This window comes from Protopterus annectens, chromosome 8.part1 (genome assembly GCF_019279795.1).
Source record: "Protopterus annectens isolate FY-2018-M chromosome 8.part1, PAN1.0, whole genome shotgun sequence".
Classification (NCBI taxonomy): Eukaryota; Metazoa; Chordata; order Ceratodontiformes; family Protopteridae; genus Protopterus; species Protopterus annectens.
Window position 1 is genome coordinate 95,528,021 of NC_056742.1, and position 25,000 is coordinate 95,553,020.

The following is a 25,000-nucleotide window of genomic DNA, read 5'->3' on the forward strand; positions in this document are numbered from 1 at the left end:
TCCAATAGCTCTGTGTTTGACATAGTTTTCCATGTTAGGCAGAGATCGCCTCTGAGTAGGCATTATGCGACGGAGTAATGCTGGAGTTTTTTGAAACAGTTTGCGTAGGGCATCTGTTTGAGGCTGATAATCCTCTTTGTGAGGTATTTCTGCGGCCTTTCCAGTTGTTGTAGATGTCTTGTGAGGTACATACCAAAAGGGACATTGTACTCTATAATGAGTCTAATGAGTGATGAGTAGCAGGGAACAATTACCTCTTTTTTCCCTGGATAAGAAACCTTTGTGATGAAGTGTGCCATGTAGAAGGATTTCTTGACTAGTGTGGCGTTGTGATTATCAAAGGAGAGACTACTGTCCACCTGTGTCCCAAGGTCTCTTATCAGATTTTCGGTGTTAAGTAGACTACAGCCTATGTGGTAGTTCATGGGTACAGAGTTTTTACCAAAAGGGATGACAGTGCACTATTTGACATTGAGCTTGAGGCCATGGCTTTGACACCAGGCATCTGTCTCAGTGAGGTCCTTTTGTAGGATGTCCACATCATTAGGAGTTTCGGTTATAGCTCCTAGTTTGCAGTCATCTGCGAACTTCGTTAGCCAAAGACATTTGTGTTAGCTTGTAACTCAGAGAAGTAGATACCAAACAGGAAAAGGACCCAGGACTGAATCCTGTGGTACTTCACTTGTCACTGGTCTGAAGTCGGATTTGGAGTTTGCTACTTTCACAGTGTGGGTTCTGTCACTGAGCCAGTTGGCAACCCATCTTGTGACACAGACATATAGGGATTTATACCTAGTTTAAATATGTGCGTGTGTCTGTGTGTGTGTGTATATATATATATATATATATATATATATATATATATAAATTTTTCAATTTTATTTATATTTGTTTTTTTATAATTGCACATTTATAAAAACCTGTGTTGAGTTTGATGCAAAAGTGTTGTTGTCGTTATTTAATAGGGTGGGTGGTATCGTGATTTTATTTGGAATTGTATATAGGTTGCATATTCATTCTAAGTATTGTAACACTGATGAAGGATTCTTATCTGAAAGCTTTTTTTTCATTAAATGGCTTGTTTTCTTTTTTTGCTTTGATAGATCAAGATCACCCAATGCCACAATCCCTCAGAGAAGGGGCAGCAATGCAGAGAGGCAATTCCTGGTGCCTGTGTGTGTTTGGGAAGGGGGTGGGGTGCACCAAGCTGCCCATGCAGTAATTTTCAGTTATGGTCACACAGGACCATGCAGTAGCAAACAGAGGGAGAATAGTGATGGCCCTACAGTGAAATGGTTTGCATTTTTCATGCCTAGGAAGCATGGTTATGACCAATTCTCAAAGGTCATTATTACTGGAATGCTGCCAAAGACCCAGATAACCCTAATGTTTGCCTGTGTGAAAGCCCCTGCTGACATTTCTCACCCACTTCACTTACTAATGGCAGAATGACTGGTGTGCGTGGGGGGTGGGTGATTAAGTCAAACTCGGTGCGGCACAGAGGTAAAAAGACACAGTAAAAAAGAAAATGTGAAAAAGTATGAGGATGTGTGGAGGAGTAGTATGTCTTTCAGTGAAGTAAAAATATTTTAACATCTCACATTATCTGTATTGTTAGATAAAAAAATTAGTTTCTTAATCAAACTGTGTATTCAGAAGATATGACATTTCCAAGAGCAACCTGTATAGTATAGTAGTGTCACTAGAAAAAAAAAAAAAAAAAAAAAAACAGTGTACCATAGCTTATAGCTGACGTCAGCTGCAGTGGTTCAGCGGTTAGCATTGTCACCTCACAGCAAGATGTTCTCCTGTTAGATTCTCGGCTGGGGCTCCTTCTCTGCAGAGTCTGCATGTCCTCCCTGGGGTTGAGTGAATTTCAAAGACATGCAGGTAGGTGCGTGTGCGTATGTGTGCCTTCTGTGAAGGTTGGGCGCCAGGCTGGCAACTCAACACCGTAAAAACACCACTGCCAAGCAATCTGCAGACTGGTGATCAGCTGTGGCGACCCCTAACCAGGAAAAGCCGAAAGACATTGCTTTTTTTTTTTTTTACCATGACTTATAGCTGACACATCTATAACTTTGCTTTAATTCAATGTCTGTGCACCTATTTTTAAAATACAATTAACACACACAGATTAGATGTGTACTTTGCAGACTGAAGAGTACACTGCACACCAGTAAAACATTGAGTTACTGAAGGCAGACTGTATAAGCAGGTGGCATGACATTAGTATGAACAAGCATGTCTGTGCACCGATACCTGAAGGAGGAGCAGGAATTACACCTTGTTGTTGGTGCATATGCAACTTCAGAAAATTGTTATGGAGCTGTTTTTCAAACATTAAGTAATGCACAGAATAACGTGTATTGTGCAATGATAAATACGTAATCCTCATATTGTGCTTCTTCTCCTGAGAAAATGACATAGATAGTGAGGTCATGCATACAGCATAGAAACATGACATTTGTCTTTTGCTGAAAGGCCAGGTCACAGTTGTTTGGGTAATGCTGACCTTTAGTGAAGGCATAAAATAAATATAAACTCTGGAGCATCAAGGACTGTGAAGCAGCCCAATCTCCTTGCATTATTTGCTACACATCACTGATGTCTGCCTCTGCAGTAAAAGGCAAAAAGCTGGACCAGAGGTAGGATAGAACTTCTCATTAGTCTGGATTCTGATCACCTGAGTATTTTGCTAAAGCCTTTAAGTTGCCAATCTAGACAGATGAGCTAGTACCTGTTGTTGGTGTGGGGTGGTGGGAATCCCAGTAATACACTTCTGGATGCTTACGTTATAGGTATGCCAGGTGTCAGACATTTTTATTGTTTGTTTAAGCAATCACTTAACTTAATCTGGAAAAAGGTATACTGAAAAAATAAAGATTGTAAGATAGATGTAGTACCTGCACCCTAAACATCTAGGTATGTGGTTTCTGTCCTGCTAATGGTCTTTTTTTTATTACAGCATGCCGTATCATGCACTAGTAAATGTTTGATCACTGCTGCACAACTGTGTGTAAAACTAAATGGACTAAAAACATTTTCACTGCTTGTATCTTGCTATATTCATATCCATAAAACAGATCTTCCATTGTCTCAGTTTTTGTATTATCTTTTCCAACATATCCTTAGCTGCCATAACATAATCCTTGTTAACCCATACTCCTAAGTATTTAATTTTATCATATCTGCATAGGTATGAGTATTGCTGAACCAAATTGTGTGTCAATACATAGTTTATGTCTATTGCCTTTAATCTTCATTAATTTTGTATCCCAAAAAGACTTGAAACTATCTCAGAATGTTTCACTGAAATGTCTTTTTCTGATTTTATTATGCACAAAATAATATCATCTACAAATAAAGCCAATGTTTATTGATTACCATACCCATTCCATCTAAGCATCCATCCAAGAACCCCTTTTCCCATTTTTGCGCATGAGGTTAGGGTGTCACTTTGACAGTGACAGTAATCTAGAGCCAAGTTTCGCACCATTGGGTGTCTTGAATTTCTGAGTCCCTTATTTTCTTTGCCAGTGGTTCTAAATGTAATGCAAATAACAAAGTGGAAAGAGGACACCCCCTGACTGGTTCTTCTTTTCAAACAGAACTTATCAGAGAAGACCTCTCTCCCCAGTTTTAATTTTCACCTCTGATCCCTCATATATCCTTCTAATTAACTGTATTATATATTGTCAGGGAATCCAAATGCTTCCATTGCCCAACACATAAAATCCCAGCTTACTCTCTTGAATGCTTTCTCTGCATCAAGACTCAGCAACAACAGTGGTATTTTCTTACATTCTACTTCCGTCTGGATCATTGTGGTCCTATTAATGTTGTCAAATGTTTGCCTTCCCTCTACAAAAGCATATTGATCCATATCTTTCAATTTTGGCATCACCCTTGCTTTTTTTAGTTGTTATAGACCTAAATACTTTATAATTGTGGTTTAGAATTGAAATGGGCCTTTATAAAGCTGGATCTGATGGGTCTTTACCATCTTTAGGTACAACAGCCACCACAGCTTTCTTCCAGGATGTTGGTGCTTCTCCTCCTTTTAAAATACTGTTATAGAAAAGCTTCCAGATCTTTCACTTTTTTCCTTCCTAGCTTCCAAACTTCAACAGGAATACCATCTGTTCTTGGAGACTTTCCTGTAGATTGGTTATAAATCATTTTTATCTCATCTCCTCTTGTCCTAACGGTTAATAATTCAGCCTCTTCTGCTTTTAATGTTGGCATATTTAATTCTTCCTTAAACATTTCCATTTGTACATTTTTTCTTTATTTCCACGTTTCTCTGCTTTATATAGATTTCAATAAAATTTCCAAAATACTTGCATCTGCAGGATCTCTGGTTATTTTCATTGTTATTGGCTCCCTAAGCTTAGTAACAACCCTTTTGGTTTTCTGTTGGCTGAACCGTTTCTATTCTTTTAGGTTTTTTTACATCATTTCCATACTTACCAATCAACTGTAGCTTTGGTTGATCCCACTACTGTTTTTGATAAGGATGGCAAAATTATTGATAAGTATGGGAAAAATGTATATACTTCTGCAGCATTGATTTTTAGAATTTTGAGTTGTCCAGCTCATATCTTAAAGTTTATTCTGACTAATTGTGAAAGTGTGAAGAATGTTTTATCTGCAGTTTCTTCTTCTGAAGAAAAATTAGCTTTAAATAATTTAGTTTCTTTTACTGCACAAGTCAGTACTCATTGCTACATTCTCAGAACATCCCAGATTATGTTAAAGTGAGATTTTAAGTTATTTCCCTTTGGATATAGATTTAGGTTTTGGCTGCTCTGCTGCAGAGGTGATCAAACAGTGTGATGAAAGGGGTAAGGGGATCCAGGGAATTTCTAAGATTTTTCAGCCTTCCTTTTGCAAGTTTTCTAAGGGATTCTTTAACTCCTCGTCCAATTTTGGCAGAAAAACAGAATAAACAATCTCATCAAAATACAGGTAAACAGATGTTTAAGAAGAAATAACAAGGGAAGTTCTAAAAAAAATCCATGAACCTCCCTAAACCAAGGACAGTTTAACAGTTCTGAATGACTATTCAAGAGACCTCGTGACCCCATCCAGCCCTGGTCCCTTTTTTCCTCCAGAAAGTCTGAATCTCCATTTTCTGTTTGGCAAATGCGAGCGTCAGACGAATGGGTTCTGAAGCTCATTCATCAAGGTTATAGAAGACGAGGGGGGTCCTCATTTCTGGGGGGGTCATTCTTCATCCTGCAGATCAGGCTGTTTTGTTCCTCCAGTTCTTCATCACATGCTGTCCCAAGGACTGATAAAATCAATTCCTTCTTTTTGTGTGTGGAAGGGTTTTTATTCAACAATGTTCTTAGTGTTGAAATTAAAAAGAAAATACTTTGGAGGCAAGTTCTTGATCTTTCTTTCCTAAACCTTTTTGTGATAGTGCCCAGATTCAAAATAATGTCACTTCACAGCCTTTTTTCCAGTTCTTCCTCTTTCACATTTCTGCTAACACTAGATTTAAAAGATGCACATCAACATCCTTATTCATCCAGACATAGGCATTTCTTAAGATGTTGTGTGCCTGGGTCACATTCAGTTCTCTGCCTTGCCTTTTGGACTATCCACTGCACCAAGAGTTTTCACTAAGTGTGTAGCTGCAGTCATAACTCATTGCAGGCTACAGTGTATCCACATTTTTCCATATTTAGATGACTTGCTTATCTTTACAGAGTCTTTTTTCAAAGTACTGGGAATTTCTGTTTGGTAAAAGATCTGTTACACAAGTTTGGATTCCAAGAGAACATTCAAAGGTCTTTCATGACTGCTTCTCACACAATTTTGTTTCTGGGATTTCAGCTAGACACCTCCGTTTAAAGAGCTTTTCTTCCATAGAAAATTAGATCTACACACAGATCTGTTTCTACGGTTTTCTACTCAAACTTCAGTCATTGTAAGGGAATACCTCAGGATTTTAGGTCCCATGCTTTCTATGATTCTCATGATACCCCAGGCAAGACTCCACATGAGAAAGATACAGTAGTATCAGAAGTCTCTCTGGTCCCAGCACTAACACTTTGTATCTTTTCAAATCCCAGTCCTTGGGTTTGTCAGAAGAGAAATCATTTGTTGGGACAGCAGATATCCTCAAGGCCTAATCTTCCCTTTTCCTCCATGTTCCACAATAGCAGTCAAGTCACCACATATGCATTGGACCTTGCTTGTGGAGCAGTTTTAGGAGGGATTAAAGTTCAGGGTGTGTGGGACACCAAGGACAGATGCAATCACATAACTATCAAAGAGATGCTTGCCCTGATTAAGACACTGAACTCTCTAAATCGACCTTGGTTGTTAAAGACAGTACTATAATAATCTGGTGCATCAACAAGCTTTTTTTTGGGCGGGGGGGGATCCAGGTCTTATCCCTTTTGCAGACTAGCCAGGTTAGCTTGGGATATAGCTCTACAGCATAATCACACTATAAAGGCATCCTACTTTTCATCAAAAGAAAACTGTGTGTCAGACGAGCTGAGCAGGACCAGGGCAGACACATAGGAATGGAAGGTAGATGAGGGGGTCTTCCAAGATTTGATCCATCTGTGGGGATTTCCTCAAGAAGACCTCTTTACCTCCTCTCTGAACAATCAACTGGCAAGATTCTGTTCCAGGACTCCCTGGAAGATAGCCGGGAAGACAGATGCTTTTTCTTTTCCTTGGACAGAAATGTTCCTGTATATTTTCCATCCTTTCCACTAATATCCAGGGTCCTTCTGAAGATTCTAAAGGAATACCTGAATGTAATTGTGGTCCCTCAGTTCTGGCTCAGGTAACCGTGGTTCTCCCTTGTTTTGAATATGGCCAGGGGCAATTGCCACAGGCTTCCTCACAGACTGGATCTACTCGCATAAGAACAGGAATGTTTGATACACCCCGACATCAATCAACTTCAGTTGATGGCCTGGATGATAGGGTTTTAATTCCTTTTAGACAGATGTTTACTGAGTATGTGCAGTGGGTACCAATGGAGCCAAGAAATCCTGCTAAAAGGAAATCATATATTAGCCGGTCTGTCAGATGATCGACTTTTTGGAAACTCAAAAAAAATATCGAAGAGAACATATGATCGAGTGTATGAAAACTCGAACACCAAAAAAAAAAAAAGAAAAGAAATGCAAAACTCTACCTTTTTTATGTTTTTGCAAGGGGCAAATCCCCCTGCACCCCATGAGGGGGTCTGTATATACCACACCCTTGGAAAATTAAATATACCAACTCAGACATCGCACTACAGTATGGAAAAGGGTACAGTATGGAAAAGGGTACATTTCCAGATTCTCGATGTACCACAGTCTCCATTTGAAAGCTTTGAGTTTTTAAAAACTCGATCATATGGTCTTGACCATATGGAGTTCGAGTTTCTGAAAACTTGATCAACTGATAGGGACCCATATTAGCAAACAGAAAAGGTTTTCTAGGCGGCGCCACCTGTAACATAACCCGCACCTATTCAGGGCTAGTTGTCATTTGGTCTCTCAATGTTTGTGTGAGTTGTTATCCTATGGCCTTTCTTATTTCTCTGTCAAGGTTCACTTATCGGCCATTTCAGCATGTCTGCCCATGGAGCCTCCTCTTTCAATGCAGTCTTATGTCAGAATGTTTTTAAAAGAGGTTTTGCACACGAGACTTCCAAGTAAACCGGTGCCACCTCCTTGGGATCTTAATTTTGTGTTAGAGAAGTTAACACTTGCTCCATTTGAACCAGCTTACCTGACTGACTTGAAGTTCTTAATGCACAAACTTGAAGTTCTTAATGCACAAAACAGTTGTACTGATTGCTCTGATCCCAGCAAGAAGAGTGTCTGGTCACAGGGACAGGGTTCCTTTGAGAACTAATCATTCTTTAAGCATTAAAGTAGTGTTCAAGTTTACTTTAAGTCAAACTATCCATCGACCCTGTTTTCTTCCCTGAACCTAAAAATGAGGGAGAAAAGGGGCATTCCATACCTTGGATGTCCACATACAACTCTGGTACTATCTTGACAAAACTAAATCTTTCAGATATGTAGATCATGTTAATTTGTTGTGAAGGTAAGAAGAAGGGACAATTATGTCAAAACAGACTATTTTCAAATTTTTGTCTAATGCTATTATTTTTTTTATACTTACCATAATAAAAACTATCCCAGACAGGGTCAAGACCCACTCTAACAGGCCCTTGGATTCATCTGTGTTTTTTTGGAAAAGGTTGGTTTCTAAAGTATTCTAGAAGCTGCTAATTGCTCCTCTGTACATACTTTTACAAGTACTATAAGCTTAAATCTTTCTCCAGAGCTCCTGGACTCTTCTCCTTCTACCTCCCAAATGTAGTAATCTTGGTTAATCTGTCCATATAGCTAAGACTACTGCAGCAGTGACCAATATGATAAGCTTAGTACGGTTGTGTAAATAAACTTACCATAACAGTAGATGTGCATATGTTCACTACTCAGTAACGCTCCCTCCCTCTACTCCCCTTCCTTATGTTTTGTTGTGTTTATTATGCCAGGGTGTGGCCATTTATATTTTTATACCATTGAATACTGACTATTTAATAAGTCAATGTGGTTTGAATGCTTCTGGTGGCCTGGTTCATTGTTTTGGACTTTGACATTTATTTATTTATTTTTTGTTCCTGGAATTGTTCTTTCAGGGCTCAGCCTCCCTTTCTCTGTTGGCAGATAAGTTCTGAAGGGCTTGGCACCCAGACTTTTCTTTTAGTCAGTTCAGCTCAAGCTGCCTTACAGTTTTGATGTGTGGAAGGTGCCCTGAAACTTTGGAAGCTGTCCAGCTGGCTAAGGCTACTGCAGCAGTGATTATATGAACATCTGCTATTACACTAAGTTTACTAACAGACCTGTACTTTGTTCCAATGTGGAACTTGTGTCTAATGTTGATGTCTTAAGAGTTTTAACAATCATCTGTATAATTTCAGGTGAGGGAGAAAGCAAAGAATCCTTGGAAGTGCTCTCCGATGAAGCAGAACATGAACCAGGTAGGCTAACATTTTCAGAGATGGTTTACTGTTAAGCTGATTAAAGATGTAGGACCCATCTTGTACAGATGTGTGGTGCTATTAATTTCTTACTGGACATGTTAATCTTTGTTCTCACTATATAGCGAATTCATTTAGTTCTGTGCCAGTAACCCCAATTCACTTAGTTATGTGCCAGTAACCAGCTTGCCATGCTTTAATCCTTTTACTACTGATCATGCACTAGAAATGAATGTCCCTGATACTAAGTAGTTTTTGCTAAAGTTGATTTCTTTCCATAAAAGGCCATATCTTCAAGAAGGAATTGGCATAGCCTAATGAAATGTTTTCCTTGAATAATTTTGGGACAGTCAGTTAGTTGTAATGGGTGCTTAACCTGTGTCACTATTTTTAAAATCAGTAAATAGTTGCATTTTGAATTGTAATGTGAACTTTTACATTTTTAATGTTAAGTTTTCTGACATAACATGTAAAAAATGTGAAAGTTCTACATTTGTCCAGAAGTATACATTTGTTTTAGGCTAAAGTTTTAAAAACACGATGTATTTGTTTTTGTTAGCTTTTATGTTTGTCATGCTGATCAAAGTCCATTTCTACCATTTTCTTCCAGAGCCTGAATATTTAGGAAATTGTTGCAATTTGTGAAATTGTGATGGCCATTTTCACCATGATTTAACCTTTCCAATAGAGGGCTGTATCTCTTGTAGTGGTTTGACATTTTTGTCTAAAACGTTTAAGACAAGACACTTAGATAATCATCTGTATTCTAGAATAATATGTTTTAATTTTAAACACAAAGAAGTGGTTGCCACTAGAATGCGTGTATCATTTTGTAGTTGCCAGTTGTATTATGTACTGTAACATTTAAAATAAGAGGAGATAGGTTGTAAACTTTGACCACCATGTGTCCACTGTAGTAAGAAAGGGATTTTACATCACACATTTGATTAACAAAGGCATAGCCTCAAGAACAAGAGAGGTTATAACTCCCCCATACTCATCCCTTATCAACCCCATAATTGACTACATCGCCCCCTTTGGGTATGTATAGTACCAGGCACCTGAAGCAACTGGAGAGACCCCAGAGATTTTTAACTAAAATCATCCAGGGTCTTCAGCACATCCCTTACATGGACAAGCTGAAGTCTTTGTCACTGTACTAAGCAGCATATAGGCTGCTTAGGGGAGACTTGTGCCTGGCTTACCCCAACCTCTGACCCCAACCTGATGAAGATGCTGCACATCCGTAAGTCAAATGGGACTAGAATTACCTGCCCCAATGATCTAAATCTGGCCTGCAGTTTAAGTAGGACAAGCTGAAGAGAGAAATTCATCTCACTATGGTTGCCACTTCTCTGGAATAGGCTTACCAATTCACGTTAAGCAGTGCACCTCTATGACAGTGTTCAAAAGGAGCCCAGATGAATGGATGGTAAACCGCAAATTCTTGCTGAGAATAGCTCCCATATCCCTCTTGGACATGGACAGTCATTACTAATAAAATCTTAGGCATTGACTAGACTTTTTCTTTTGAAATATAATGGGTGTAATAGGCTAGGTTTATTGACCCTCAGGTCAATAGTCCAGTAACCTCCTATGAATCTATATATGTGAATCATGTCTTTCACTCTGCAGTTTGATTTCCTATCATAGAAAGTAGAACATTTTATGCATATGGCTGAATATGCATAAATAAATTCCATTCCTTGCAGTGCAACTTACATATACATTTAAAGTAAACATTCTGCCTGTTACAGGATGTTGAAACTTAACCATTTTCACAGACGTATATGCAAAATGTGCATGACATGAACAGCAAGGTTTGTGTACCCTTAGTGTTAACGGTGAGTGAGTGACTTAGCCAAAGGTATGTTTTTTATAGCATAATTGCTGTTTTAAGTTAGCACTAACAAGGTTCTTTATCTCACTTGAACTCCTGATAATTGACCAGTTGCACTTTATAATATCCATGGTAATGTTTGTTATAGGTAATAGAAAAATATGCAATGTTATGTTGTCCTGTCTCTCCTTCATTCTTTACTGGTTGGGTTTGGAACTGATTATCACTTCTGACTCTGCCTATACAAAAGCTCAAGAAATTCCACCCAGTTGTGGCTGTAAGCATATCCCATCATGCTTTGGGAAGATTACCCAGGTCTCGTTTGCCCCTAAACAAGATTGGATGCATCCCATTCAGGCTCTAAGTGGAAACTTTTTTCTTTAACTAATTCTTTAAAATTATCAAAATTGTCCCTTTTTATTGTTTAAGCATTTAGAATATTAATAGTTAATTCTTTGCTAGTTAGAGTGCTTGCTTTGTTGTTGGCTGTTTTTTTCTTGTGGCCGTCGTTTCAACCTCTAGGCCTGTTTTCTTCTCTCTCTCTCTGTCTCGGCTGTCCAAGCTCATTTAAGTTAGAGAGCTTGGAGATAAAAATCCTTTCTTTTGATTTGGTTACTCATTTAAGTTAGAGGGCTCCCTTTAGCCTGTTTAACTTAGAGGGCCTTCCTCCTCCTTTCTTTTTCTCTACTCTGGTTAGGGGCCAGTTCATTTTATTTAGAGAACTGCCCCTCCTTGTCCCGTTGCATAGTAAAAACCTTGTCTTACTGTTGTGTGGTTGTTCTATTGCTTGTTTAAAAAAAAATAATAATTTTTTCTCTTAGTATAGTTCGTTAGTGTTGATCGTGTATTGATACTGTTATTATTCAAAAATGTCGAAAGATCCTAAAGAGTCTAAACCTTCAGGATTTAAAAAATGTGACAAATGTAGTCAGAAAATGTCATTAACTGATGGACATACCAGTTGTGTTTATTGTCTAGGTGCAGTTCATTTTCAGGAATCATGTTCTTTCTGTCATGCTTTTAGCTCCTGGGTGTTGATGGAAAGAAAGAAAACAAATTAATAGTAAAAGGCCTATTAAAGACTCCTTTCACAGAGGCTTTAGAAGAGACTCAGAGTACCTTAAAAAAGCAGAAATCCCCGTCTTTCAGGTCTGAGAAGTCGGGCAAGAGAGCATCTTCCTTTGTTCCTCATTCAGAACCGACTAAAAAAATTGCGAAAGATTCATCCTAGGACCTGAAGGCTTTTGAGCCCGAAAAATCTTCCTCCTCAGCTCCTATTGTGATTTCTGAGCCGACAGAGTTTCAATTTCAGAGCCAGTCCCCTGTTTTGGAACTGGTCTCCCCAAATCTTAGATCTTCGTTGCTGCAGCTGGTGAGATCTCCTACCCTTTCCTCTTGATCCTCCAGGAGCCTCTCAGAAGATGATGTGGATCTTATAGTGTGACACCGGTGCTGGACAAGATACTGTTAACTCCAACCCAGAGGGATTTGGAGCCAACAAAGTCTACCTCCCCTTCATTGATTCCTCCTCCGAACCGATCTGGGACTTCGGAGTCAGAGTGCCTGGATCCGATCGTAGTGGAACTGGCGGTGCCGAGACCTGCACCAGGATCTTCAGGCCTTACTACTGCTCCGACTTCCTCAGTTCCATTGGAATTTGAGGAGTTTAGGAGCCGACACTCTCTGGTCGGGTCCACTAAGGAGAGTCAGGTCAGACAGCTGTCCGATCCGAACTTGCCTCTCGGGGCTTTGGTACGGGTGAGCTTGGCTCTTACATCGGCCTCAGAGCCCACTGCCTTGGTTCCAGGGAGGCCTTCCAGTTCTTCGGAGCCAGAGGTTTCCTCAGATCAGGGCTGGGGGGCTTTCGAGCTGATGAGAGTGCTGTCACCACAGATAGCTCCCCTTTCAGTTTCAGGTGCTCTTCCCCCTATAGCGCTAGTGTCTGTCTCAGTACCATCACATCCACACAGGTGTGGAGACCCAAAGCCTCAGGATGCCCCATTGGGTGAACCTCTCTCTTCCGAAACCTCTCCGGAATACCCCTCCAAAGAGGACCCTTAGAAGAGATTATTCAAGAGGAAGCATTTAGACTCCCCAGCGGAGTCCATCACTTCAGATATGGACCTCGATGAGTCAGAAGGGTCCCCACATTCACCCTGTGAGGATGTGTCCTTTGCAGACATCCTTGAAATCTTTAGAGTGGTGGCTGTAAGCCCATCACCCCTTCTGAAGATGAGTCTGTATACATGGAGGCTTTCGGGTCTTGCCCTTCCACTTTTTAGGTGTCTCTGCCTTTCGACCAGCTAATGAATGTCAGTCTGAAGGTGTGGGACTCTCCAGACTCAGTGGAACCTGTTCCTAGGAGGCCAAATAAGTTCATCGTTGTGCCTTCGGATCAGGATTTCCTAAAGGAGTCTCGCACGATGGACAGATATGGAAAGAGCTTGTTTTCTTCAGTGTCTTTTGCTCTCAGGTTGCTGAACATTTCTCCTGCTGTGAAACATATTTTGATTTCATCTCATAAAGCTTCAACCAGGAAATTACATTCAAGCAAATGGAAAAGATTTTCCCGTTGGGCTTTCAACGACCACATTGATCCTTTCACTGTCCCTATAGCATCTGTATTAGACTTTTTGGCAAAGCTTTTTAATGAGGGTGTAGCCGCGGCTATTATTCAAGTTCAACTAGTGGTCATATCAAACTACCATATCGGAGAAATGGGACTAAAAATCATGCCCCACAAGCTTTGCAAAGCCTTCCTGAAGGGTACCTTTTTACTCAGGCCTCCGGTCAAAGAGCCCCCAGTGCCATGGGACCTAAACTTTGTGTTATCCAGTCTGATCCTTCCCCCCTTTGAACCTGCATCATCCTGTTACCTAAAGTTTTTAACGTGGAAGACAACCTTTCTGGTAGCTATCACGTCTGCTAGATGGGTATCAGAACTTCAAGCATTGTCAATACGGCCCCCTTACATGATGTTTCACAAGGATAGCGTTTCTCTGCAAATAAACCCTTTCTTCCTACCCAGAGTGTGCTCAGAATCCAATTTGAATCAATGCATTGACTTACCAGTTCCCCCCCCCATTTTTCGCAACAGGGCAGAGTATAAAATACACCAGCTAGATGTGCATAGACAATTCCTTTTCTATCTAAATACAGCAAAGGACTTCAGGAATTCAGACCAGTTATTTGGATCATTTTCAGACAAACAGAAAGGTGCCCCTATATCAAAGGTCACACTTTCAAAATAGCTTACAGATTGTATTACCTTCACTTACAAATCTCAAAATGGAGAACTTCCAGGAAAGGTAAAAGGTCACTCTCCAAGGGCTAAAGCAACCTCATCTGCCTTTCAGGCGAGGCTACTTTTGGATTCTATTTGTGCAGCAGCAACTTGAGTAAAGCCTCATGCCTTTATCACTCATTACAAAGTGGATTTGGCCTCCAAGAACAGGGCCTCCTTTGGGTACACTGTTCTGAAGACTATTTTCCCTTGAGCCACCCAAGAAAGATGGTGCTAGGGACACTGTCCCAACCAGTAAAGAATGAAGGTGAGATAGGACAACATAACATAAAGACGTTATGTACTCACCATAACATTCTATGTTTGTTGTCCATCTGACCTTCACTCTTACGTCCCATCCTCCTTCCCCCAGCCTTTCGTTCCTGGAGGACCGAGTGGTTCAGATTGGGATATAATGTTCTCTGACTCTCTTCTTTATTCTGTTTTACACATGTAAATAGTTTTTTTTTTTTGGATAGTAGGTCTAATATCTACAAACAAGATCTGGGTAATCTTCCCAAAGCATGATGGGATACAGCCACGAGCCGGTGGAAGTCCTCGAGCTTTTGTATAGGCCGAGTCAGAACCGATAATCGGTTCCAAACCCAACCAGTAAAGAATGAAGGCGAGATGGACATCAAACATGGAACATTATGGTGAGTACAAAACGTCTTTTTTTATCACATTTTACACTATTTATTTCAGTAGTATGCTACCCTTTTTGGGAAATTAGGTCTCCCAACAATGCCACCTACACCCATCTTTTTATGCAGATCATTGTTTTTTTTGTTCTAGTATTTCCCACTGGTCTGTCTCCAAAGTGTGGTCTCCCAACATTAACGATATAGTGCACTTTTTTGTGTTTACTTTTAGGTAATAGGTGTGTTGGATAACATCTATTAATAAAGTAATTTACCATTAACATCCAAATTGTCCCATACTGAATTATGATTCATCTACTGGTACATATAATTTACCACCCCCCATGGTATACTTTTAAACATTGATTTAGGATGCTTACTATTTCTGTGTAAGTATGCATTATTACTCCCATTTTTTGTATAGATTTATGTTAAGCCTATTAGGTTTGCTGGTTATATTTACTTCAAGAACGTTTATAATTTCATTGGAGTAACTGCATTTGAGAAGTAAAAAAAAAAAAAAAGTACTATGTTCTATAAAGTCAACAAACGTAATTTGTCAACTGTTCCTCTGCATAACCTAAAAAACATCATCCAAAACCTTTTGTAAAATATGTGTTCCACATAAAGGTTCATGTTGGTGTGGAGTTTGGTATTTTCCCAGACTGAGAGTGTAAAGTTAGCATATGTTTTTGCCACTGGCATTCAACTAGCCAGTTCCTGCAACCTGATGATAGGTTCTTTCTTCTGTTTGTTCCACTCTTTTGGTGCTTTGATCCTTTACGGTACCCTGATTTATAGGTGGATGGGGAAAGGGTGAAAATGCCTTTACCAAAAGTTGCTCATTGATAGCTGTACAGATTGTGAAGTACTGTTTCAGCTGAGGAGTAAATGTACCACAGCACTTTGTAAGATGTTTGCCACAGAAGCAGAATATGTCCCAGTACTTTGAGTTGTGCTGGTTGAAAGCATTAGATGCTGATTGCTATCTCTTCTCTTCACTTGCTGATTTGTTATGTTCAAACAAAACACATTAAATCTGTAAGTATGCCATGACGTTTGTTGACTAGCACATGTTTAAGGCCAAGTTCAAGAACTTTGAAGTTCCTTTCATCCATTTCACAACCTAAAATAAAGATTTTTGGTAACTATAAATTTCGGCAAATAGGTAATTGAACAAAAATCATATTTTTTTGAACAAAATCATCATTTTCAAAAAAGAAGGGTAAATAAACAACTTTTTATTTAAAGGGAAAAGTACTTTATTAACCTTGCTGCCATTTTTTTGGGAAATAAATATGTTCCTTCGAAATTTGTAGTAATGCTTACATTAAGCTCCACTTATGAGGCAAATCATTCAGTGGGTACTAGAAGAAGGACACATAAAATACAGTTAACTCCTTTTCATAGTTAACGTGAATGTTAAAAAAGGTTAAGTGACATACGCTGTCACAGATTTAGTGGGAATTAGTTGTGATTATAGGATTCTGTGTTGATTAGACTATAGTGTGAAAGGGTCTGAGCTCTTGAAACTGACAAAACCCTGAAAGAGTTTTTTCCATGTGGAGGGTTTTGCCCAGCTCAACCACATTTTAGGTTGCTGTACCTTGAAGCAAATGGAAAATGCAATTTTGATGAGTTTCAAGTTTTTGGTGTAAACACTTTGTGGTCACGAAGTATATTTGGTTATTTCCAGCTTTATAGGCCAATACCTTATTATATGCCATCTGAATATTAATGATAAATTGAATGTGATGCACAAAACATTGAATTGATCAGTTTGCCAGCAACCATACCCTGCACACACAATATCATGGGTGGTGATTACTGTCTGTTTCCACTGATGTTCTTCATATTGATCACTGCTGCAGTAGCCTAAGCTCATCTTTGGGGGAAAAAACTTTCATATTATTTTATTAAGTTGTTTAAACAAGGCTTTTTGCTAAAACAAAATACTTTTAAGCTAGAAAAGGTGTTTTTCTTGACTGTGTTGACTTGTTTGACTTTTAAATGGAAGTGCATTTTTTTACTTTTGTGGTAAAATGTTGTAAACTTTTTCTCTGGAGAAACTCTATTTTATTTTATTTTTTGAGGCTGGGGAATGTGTTTAAAGTGTTTTTATTCTGGGTTTTTTTTTTTTTTTTTTTTTGGTAAAAGTAAATTTTTTGCTACTTTCATGTTTTACTGATTGTTGCTACTAAACTTTCCCAGAAACCAAGCACCTTTTTTGGCTTGACCGTGGAGCATACTACCAGTCCTTTTATCAGACCTTCTTCTAGCCACAAAAAAAAGTTAACGTAGCAGCCTTTGCCATCACAGTAGGCTGGTAATTTGCCACAGCTGCAGGTTGTAGACTCCGTTGTGGCCAAAGCTGGTTCCTCAGACCACTCATCATCTTCTCCAAATACCACTGGTGTTCATACAGATACTATAGACCAGGGTTAGCCACAACCTCTATGGTGTTAGTTACCTCACTGGGCAAAGAGAGACCGTCTTTTCATTTATGGGAGAAGGAGCAGGGATTATGCCCCTGTTTAGCCAGAATACCGTGCTCATCCCTGGGAAACTGATGTTGGCAATACCAGGTCTGCTTTTCCCATCTTTCCTGTCAAAAAGAGGCAGAAAACTAAACATTTAGATTCAGTTGTTACAATTTTACTGAATAAGAATAATTTATTGAGCTTGGCTCATAATTATGTGCAGACTATTTACCCTTCTTATAATGTGTCTTTTGTAAAAGAAAAAGGAATTCTTCTTTCCCTGAGGAGGTTTGAGATTTGGAATCTGTAGGGAATGTGAAGGGACAAATGCAGTCTTTTTTTCCTTGAGTTTCTGATTCAGATTCTGATGTGACTGTGGTTATCTGAAAGCCCTTGTGAGGGATTCTGTTTATCTGAGAGTGTTTCCAGAATAAACCATTGTTTTCAGTGAGAGAACATAGAGGTTTTTCAGTCTTTCAAATAATTTTATAATTTGCTACAACTGAAATTTCTTGAATCCTCATTCATCTCCTCAGTGATATCAGCACTGGAGAATGTATTTATCACATAGCAAAATTTTAATAAAGCAAATGCTCTGACGTCTCGTCTCTTACAAGACTTCAAGGAGTATAACATTCTCTTGGAGAGTTTGTACGTATATATAGATTATGTATTAATGAAGCCGATTATGTAAGGGAAATGAAGAACCCTATAAGTATGTTTAAAAGTGGAGGTTTTGATCAAGAAATGTTGGAAGGCTGTTGGAAAAAGTTCTTATAAGAATGTATTTGTGACTCTAGGGGAAAACAGTCAGGAGGAAATTCATGTTCAAAAAAAGTGTTTGGACAAAAAAATGATATGTATTTCACTACAACATACAGTGGTTTTAGCACTATACTTAAAGTGTTGGTTGGCTACTGGACATATATTGAGAGTCTGAGTGACATGTTTGTGCAAAAATTGGGGGTCCCTGTGATGTCTTACAGAAGAGGGGGAGAAATTTAAAAGACTTATTGGTTAAGTCAAAAATAACATTTCCTGTTTAGAGTATACAGAGAAGTTTAAAGAGCTTGGGTACAAGTGCTTGTGGTAAATGTAAAACATGCAGTTTTATTCTTCAAAGCTTTAGACAGATTAATGGGCATATTTTTGAAGTGACGGATAGTTTTTGCTGCCGTTCTGTGGGCATTGTTTATGCCCTCAGATGTCCATGCAAAAAATATTATATAGATGAAACCAAAAGATCTTTTAAGACCAGATTGTTAGAACATGTTAGAGATAGTAGCTAGAAATAAAAAGGAAAGTGCTATAGCGTACCATTTTAATATGAGACATGCAGGCAATAGTGATGGTCTTAAAGGTACTGTTTTAGAACAAATTAAAGTATACAATGATGAAATTGATCTTAAAAATAAATTATTGATGAAAGAATTAATTATATTTTAAAATTTGATACTATGTCACCTAAAGGGTTGAATAATTAAGTTAATTGGAGATGTTTTATTTAATTTTATAAATTAATTAAATTGTGATGTGATTAGAGTAAATTGTTTAATTATGTGATTTAGGCAGGTTGTGATTTGAAAATGTTATACTCCTTGAAGGCTTGTAAGAGTCGAGACGTCAGAGCATTTGTTTTATTAGAATTTTGCTGTTGGAAGACTAGCTGGTGGTTTTATTCGTATTTTGGATTTTCCATTGCATGGTGCTGCTAATTTCATCTTTGTTGTGATGGCTAGTGATCCCAACACAGACCTGCCGCGTTTATTTCGTGAGTGTAGTGGAGAAGGAAGTCAAAAATCTTTGGCGAGTTTCTTTCAACTGGGAGAGAGCTGTAATGTATCTGGCAATGCTTCCAATATACTTAATGGACAAGGTAGTGTGACTGCTTCAAATGATATATCTAATGTGCCAAATGTGTGGAGAAAACTTGAGGAAGGTCGAAATAAAAGGTGTAATAACCTGTTTTCGGCTGTTGGCTGTAAAATTACATCTACACTATCTACTGAAAGTAAAACCTTGTGTGATGAGCTTGAAAAGCTGCTATTTAAAGAAATGGCTGTGTTTTTAAATATCCAGAGTTTGCAGAGATACATTGAACTAGATGTGTCCCCTTGCGGTTTGCGAGCGTATAAGGATCCTTCCTTGCCGTTTGATCTGTAAAACACAGCTGATAAAGTGTTCCATCAGCAGTGGGTGGTTTCTGCCCACAAATGCACCATGGAATGGATCAGTATATTAGTGGAAAGAGATAGGTTAAAACAAAGCGAGTTGAGGGAACAAATAAAAGAAACCTGTTTTTCCCTGAACTCAAATGTAAGCCTTGATATTCTTGACAAGTTTTTGGGTGAAATTAACAATAAACTTAAGACTTTTGAGGAAAGTATAAATAGAAAGAAGGGTAAATTAATTTGTGACCTTCGAGATTATGACACAGGAAGAGTTTTTCTGTCTAGAGCTGAACGTAAAAGAACTGTAAAGCGTGTTCGCTTCCAGGTGGGCATACAAGAAGTTGATTGACAGTCAAATACTTAATTTTCCAACTTGGATGGTGCCATTTCATGAGGAGAGATGGGTTCTGAACAAAATGAGGACTTTCCCCGCCTCCCGAATGGACAACAAAGAGAACAATTTGGACATTTCGAGGGCATCAACAGTTACATGACCCAAAAGGAGGTCCCCAGGGAGGTAAACGTCCAAGAGGAGTATACTCTGATTGAACTAGGGATGGACAGCAACAAAAACATGTTAAAAAAGGTAAATGGTAATGTGCTGTTTACAAATGACTGTGAAAGTTATGTGGTCAATTTGTCTGGCTACACTTTTAATAATGTTGAATATGCTGTATTAAACTGTGGGCTTACATTTGTGCCAACAGTAATACCTAGACTGCATGAAATTGATTGATTTGTTTAGATTCATTAGAAAGTTACATCTGAAACATTTTTTTGAAAATACAGATTTTACTATTGAATCAGCTTTGAATCACAGCATGTGTTCTAATGAGTCACAGAATGAAAGTTTCTATTCATGTCTTTCAGATTTGGAAGTGAATGCATATACATTTTCAGATACTAGTAAGGTAATATGTAAAAGTAGTTTTCTGCCTCCGTTCTTGCATGAAGGAATTCAGCATTTTTACACTATGGTACAATTTGCGCTAGAGAAAGAGTTTAATGAATTTGCAAATAATGAGTTTAATCTAACTAAAGAAGAGTGGAAAATGCTCAAATTATTAAGTAGTAAGCAGGATATTATTTTTAAACCTGGCAACAAGTTGGTTGTTATGAATATGGATCAGTATATTAATATGTGCAACAAGCATTTGAATGATAAAAATACATATGAAAAAGTTGAGATAGTTATGTATACTGAAGCGATGAAAAAATATGTGGATCTTATAGAAAAAGGTGGGAGACTAGGTTAATTTTCTAATAAAGATGCAAAGAATAAGTTTGGGGTGTCAGGATGTAAAATGGCACATTTTTACCGTCTCCCCAAGATCCATAAATCATTAACTAATCCCCCCTGGGTGAGCCCCATTGTGTCCGGGAGGGAATATTTCTTATATAAAATAGGTCAGTTTTTGCATTTTTACTTATTACCGTAAGTGCAGTTGTTGCCTGCGTATATACAGGATGTATTTGATTTCCTCAATAAAATTCAAACAGTACAATTGGATCAAGACACGTACTGGATAACATTAGATGTTACAAGCCTTTATACCTGTAGTAGTCATCAGTTTGAGTTGGAAGCAGTCAAATTCTTCCTGGGGGAAAGTCCAACGACTGAATTTCTTAGAATTATTGGACTTTTGTCTAAAAAATAATTATTTTGTTTTTGGGGGGGGAATTGTTTAGACAGAAGAAAGATGCAGCAATGGGAGCATCTTTTGCCCCTTCCTATGCCAACCTCAGCATGGGCTTATTTGAAAATGAGTATGTGTATAGAAGCAAATTTTTTCATAAACATGTCATTTCATACAATAGGTTTATAGATGATTTGATTATTTTTTGCGTAAAGGGGGTGAAGATGAAATAGAAGGATTTATTAGAATGTTGGGTAATAATAGATTTGGATTAGCATTTGATTGATTGCAGGTGGGAAAACACTGTTCTTTTCTGTATGTAATTTTGGATGGCAGCAATATTACAAAAGTCTACACTAAAGTTCATAGGAAATCTGAAAATGGAGTACAATTTGTAAGGGCAGAAAGCTGCCATTCTTCCCATACTATTAGCTCCATTCCTTTTGGAGAGTTTGTACGTATATATATATTATGTAATAATGAAGCCGATTATGTAAGGGTAATGAAGAACACTATAAGTATGTTTAAAAGTAGAGGTTTTGATCAAGAAATGTTGGAAGGCTGTTGAAAAAAATTCTGAAAAGAATATATTTGTGACATTAGGGGAAAACAGTCAGGAGGAAATTCATGTTCGAAAAAAGTGTATATTTCACTACAATATACAGTGGTTTTAGCACTATACTTGAAAAAGTGCTGGTTGGCTACTGGACATATGAGAGTCATCAGTGAGTGAGTGACATGTTTGTGCAAAAATTGGGGGTCCCTGTGATGTCTTACAGAAGAGGGAGAAATTTAAAAGACTTATTGGTTAAGTCAAAAATGACATTTCCTATGCAGAGTATACAGAGAAGTTTAAAGAGCTTGGGTACTAGTGCTTGTGGTAAATGTAAAGCATGTAGTTTTATTCTTTAAAGCTTCAGACAGATTAATGGGCATATTTTTGAAGTGAAAGATAGCTTTTGCTGCCGTTCTGAGGGCATTCTGTATGCCCTCAGATGTCCATGCAAAAAATATTATATAGGTGAAACCAAAATATCTTTTAAGACCAGATTGTTAGAACATGTTAGAGATATAGCTAGAAATAAAAAGGAAATTGCTATAGCGTACCATTTTAATATGAGACATGCAGGCAATAGTGATGGTCTTAAAGGTACTGTTTTAGAACAAATTAAAGTATACAATGATGAAATTGATCTTAAAAATAAATTATTGCTAAAAGAATCAACTTGTATTTTAAAATTTGATACTATGTCACCTAAAAGGGTTGAATAATGAAGTTAATTGGAGGTGTTTTATTTAATTTTATAAATTAAGTTGTGATGTGATTAGAGTAAATTGTTTTATTATGTGATTGAAGCATGTATTTTAGGCAGGTTGAGATTTGAGAATGTTATACTCCTTGAAGGCTTCTAAGAGTCGAGACATCAAAGCATTTGTTTTATTAAAATTTTGCTGTTGGAAGACTAGCTGGTGATTTTATTTGCATTTTGGATTTTCCATTGTGTGGTGCTGCTAATGTATTTATTACTGCCTGTGGTTTCCCAGACATCCAGCCTGTTATCCTAAGAAAACAGATGCAATGTACAAAGTTCCTGAATCTTTTAAAGTTGTATACACTAGCCTCAGACCTCAAAAGGAGCTATAGCTGTACTCGGTCCAGCTACTGTTAAGCATTTTTTAAATTTTATTCCTCCTTCTGACTTGGATGGTAAAGCTATTGATACATTTGGGAAAAAGTCTGTGCTTCTGCAACTTTGATTTTTAGAAGTTTGAATTGTCAGGCTCATATGTTAAAGATTGTACTGACTTATTTTGAAAGTATGAGGAATGTTTTGGCTGCATTTTCCTCTTGTGAGGAAAAACCTGCTTTGTGTAGTTCATTTTATTGTCACTGCTCATTGTTTGAAGTGTGTTTTATGACTCTTTGGATACTGCTTCCAGGGCTGTTGCCACTGGTATTGTTTTGAGGAGGATTGATTGGGTGCATTCTCAGAACCTGCCAGATGATGTCAAAAATGGGTAGAGATTTAGTTTTTGCACCCTGTGTTGCAGAAGTTATCAAAAAGTTTAGTGAGATTTTTCTAGTCCGCCTTCTCTAAATTTTCCAAGGTATTTTCCTCTCCTATGTCCAGTTTTGGCAAGAAACAAAATAAAACATCTCAGCAGAATGCTGGTAGGCAGACATTAAAAAAATTCCAAGGAGGTTATAAAAAGAAAACAAGACCCTCCCCCCAAACAAAGAATAGTCAGACAAGGCAAAATGGCTGCAAAGTTACCGTCCTCCCCGCTTCCCACCCTAGCAGTCCCTTATCCAGAAAGTTTGAGTCTGCATTTCTCTCTTTGGCAACAGATTGTTTGAGACAAATGGATACTAAATATAATTCTAGGATACAAATGACAGTGAGAGGAAATTTGTCTTTACAAGGCATTCCTCCACATCTGCCAGAATGAACCTTCTCTTTCTTCCTGTTGTAAATTATATGCTGTATTGTTGGGTAATAGAAGTTATTCCTCCTTCCCATCTGGGGAAATGTTTTTTATTCAGGAATGTTTTTCGTGCTAATGAATGAAAATTTCTGGAGACCAGTTCTGGATCTTTCTTTCCTCAATCATGGTGCCCAGATTCAGAATGCTTTAACTTTACAACCCATTGCCCCTTCTTACTCATTTGAGTTTTCTAGTAACCTTATATTTAGAAGATGTATATCATCACGTTCCTATTTGTCCAGATTTTAGGTATTTCTTAAGGTTGTGTGCCTGATCGCGTTATCAGTTCTCTGCCTTACCCTTTGGGCTATCCAGTGCTCCATTGGTGTTCACAAAGTGTTTGTACCTGTTATAACCCTCTTTTTTCCCATATTTAGACAACTTGCGTATCTTTACAGAGTTTTTTCAAAGTGTCAGGAAGGTCTTACTTGGGTAAGTGGTCTACAGAAATGTATTTTACTACTCTTTGAGACTTGGGTTTTAATTTCGTTAGGATTGAGAAAAGGGTTCTCAAACACTAACCTCCTAGCTTGACTGACAGCCTACACCCATATACTGATTAATTCAGCGTCTTACATCATCTAACCCCACCTCAGTCCATATGGCACCACCCCCTCTCTCAGGTAGTTGGTTAGCTGCTCTTCCACCGGATCCCTCCCAGTTCCTGCCCTTTATCTAACCAGACAGAATTTCCTAGCTGCCTTTTGCACTGACTTCACCACCTGGAATTTGAAGAGAGGAAGAAGCCAAATAAGTGTCCTGACTTCACCAAGAGACCATGACTCAGAACAGAAGAGCCCTCAGTAGCTACTAGACTCAGGAAGAGGCTTAATAGTGAAGACCTCAGACTAGGGTTGTCACCTTTTCAAATGCTCAAAGTGGGACATTTTTGGTACAAACGTCAGATTTTGCAAGCCAAAACCTACCCACGGCCAGTACAAATGACAGAACTTCACTTCTTTGCCTAAATAAAAGCTTATTCTAGTAGCACTTTAGTTGTTTATTCTGTTTCTTATAATATTTAGGTGTTTCATATACAGAATAACTGTTGTATGCAACTATTACATAAAATATAGGAAAGAATTTTGTCCTAAAATCTCAGGACATTTACCATTTTTATCATTTTTTTTGCAAGACCCCACTGCCCAAAGAGGGGGACTGTCCCTCGCAAAGTGGGACAGGTGGTAACCCTACGTCAGACTAGAACACCATAGATTCATGCTCTGAGAGTCAGGGGCACTCTTTCTTTCACTGTGGATATGCCACAGCCACCAGTTGTAGATGTTCTAGCCACTTGGCCTGCATTTAGCATAATTTCTGTAATCTGTAGTGCACTGAAAATTGTTATTCTAGGGCTCTTGTCTACACTGTTGCATTCTGACACCATAGGCACAGTTTGCCTATGATCAAAGAAGGTCTGAGCTACTTATTTTTGTAAAGGTTTT

General features: G+C 38.3%; 1 protein-coding gene across 1 annotated transcript in view; it reads left to right on the plus strand.

The window, feature by feature from the left end:
• The window catches only part of PIEZO1 (piezo type mechanosensitive ion channel component 1), a 3,550,337-nt gene that overhangs the window by 2,723,601 nt on the left and 801,736 nt on the right, over positions 1 to 25,000 (plus strand). Inside the window, exon 31 of the mRNA XM_044081575.1 lies at positions 8,957 to 9,016. Within this exon, the coding sequence (XP_043937510.1) occupies positions 8,957 to 9,016 (60 nt within the window). The remainder of the gene's footprint in view (positions 1 to 8,956; positions 9,017 to 25,000) is intronic.